Source organism: Scardinius erythrophthalmus (genome assembly GCF_964197995.2).
Source record: "Scardinius erythrophthalmus genome assembly, chromosome: 1".
Classification (NCBI taxonomy): Eukaryota; Metazoa; Chordata; class Actinopteri; order Cypriniformes; family Leuciscidae; genus Scardinius; species Scardinius erythrophthalmus.
Genome location: NC_138221.1, coordinates 39570205 through 39572015, shown reverse-complemented (window position 1 = coordinate 39572015; position 1811 = coordinate 39570205). Strand labels below are relative to the sequence as shown.

General features: G+C 37.0%; 1 protein-coding gene across 1 annotated transcript in view; it reads left to right on the top strand.

Moving 5' to 3' along the window:
- The first annotated feature begins 500 nt into the window (after positions 1 to 500).
- LOC308699258 (polyserase-2) overlaps positions 501 to 1811 on the top strand; it is a 6044-nt gene continuing 4733 nt past the window's right edge. Inside the window, exons 1-5 of the mRNA XM_081379935.1 lie at positions 501 to 575; positions 738 to 758; positions 854 to 1013; positions 1116 to 1384; positions 1480 to 1625. Coding sequence (XP_081236061.1) covers positions 503 to 575; positions 738 to 758; positions 854 to 1013; positions 1116 to 1384; positions 1480 to 1625 — 669 coding nt within the window. The 5' untranslated portion in view covers positions 501 to 502. The remainder of the gene's footprint in view (positions 576 to 737; positions 759 to 853; positions 1014 to 1115; positions 1385 to 1479; positions 1626 to 1811) is intronic.

The window sequence follows — 1811 nt, the reverse complement described above, 5'->3', positions numbered from 1 at the left end:
ACTTTAAGCTATTGCATCTCTGTAGCTTCACAGTAAATAGTACAATATAATAGTTCATGCTTAGGTCAACCTCTGAAAAAATAAAATAAAATAAAAAACGTTGTTTTATGTATCATGGCACAAATTCATATGAAAAAAGAACCTCATAAAATAGATTTATTTTTAGAAACACTCAAATAACCTCATGCAACTTCTTCGATCTTCTCAACATTAAAAAGCCACCAAAAAAAACAAAAACATTTTTTTTTTTTTTTTTTTACAAGTTTAGATTTCAGAGTTTGCACAGGTGACAATTACGCATGACTGAGAGACACCAACATGTCCCTTAATACACTTTCAGACATACCGGTTGCTCAATAAGAAACTCGAATGAACAATGAAGGCGTGTACAGACGGAAAGAGGTGAAGGCGTTAAAATGTGCTGAGAGAGTATGTGGGCGTGTTGAAAACAGGTTAGCAGGGATATTTAAGAGCAGGACTGCAGGTGTCTGTGCTGTCAGAGATGAAGATGAAGATGAAGATGAAGATGATCCACATACTCAGTGTAGCATTTATTGTCTCTCTTCTAATGATAGGTAAGACCTTTTATTGGATAATAAATGCTTTAAGATACCTAATAATTCATTTTGACTAACATAACTATTACTTACGTTTATGCAACTACGTTTTATATTGCATTTACACTTTTTGTCTCCACTGAAGTTATCTGTAACTGAACTTTGTTTCTTGTTTTCTAGGGTGTGACGCACAACTGGATGGTAACCAGTTTTTCAGCAATTTATATGGCCAAATTCCATTAAAAATGACCAATTGTTTAACTAAAATTTGTTTTCTTTACCTTGTCTATTGTCAGTGTGTGGCAAAGCAACTCTCAACACAAAGATAGTGGGGGGACAGGATGCAGCGGCTGGCGCTTGGCCATGGCAGGTCAGCCTTCATAGGAGCGCACATTTTTGTGGTGGATCACTCATCAACAATCGATGGGTTCTGACTGCAGCGCACTGCTTTGATAAGTAATTATCATAAACCAACCATTGTAATTAATAAAAAAACAAAACAATTTAATTAAATTGATGTGGCGAATGCTTAGCACTTCTTCTTCTACCATATTCCAGTACAGCAACCGCTGGCCTAACTGTGTACCTGGGCCGACAGACACAGCAAGGAACAAATGCAAATGAAGTGTCCAGAACTGTCTCTAGAATCATAAAACACCCAAGCTATGATAGCTCCTCTAATAATAACGACATCGCTCTTCTGCAACTGGCTTCGTCTGTGAATTTTACTAACTTTATCAGTCCGGTCTGTCTGGCTTCCTCAGACAGTACGTTCTTCAAACAAACCTCCAGCTGGGTCACCGGATGGGGAAACACTAATACAGGCGGTATGTATTTAATTTAACTAACCTCAATTACAGTCACAGCATACTGTACTATTGCAATAGGTGATGTATATTTTATCATTTTATGTGTTTCTCAGTTTCCCTGCCTTCAACGCAACCTCTACAGGAAGTGCAAGTGCCTATTGTTGGAAACAGGCAGTGTAAGTGTCTTAATGGTGTCTCAGAAATCACAGACAACATGATATGTGCTGGACTATTGGAAGGGGGCAAAGACTCCTGTCAGGTAACAACTCCCATTCTTATGTTTGTGTTACTTCATATAGTTTTAATGGGCTGCTAATATTCTACAAAGTGTATAATTAAGAATAAGTAGAATGAGGGGTCTCTAAACTAAAACTTTCAAATAAACTGATAACGTAAAGGTATTCAACCTAGTGAATCAAGCAGAAATGTAATATTTATACACAAA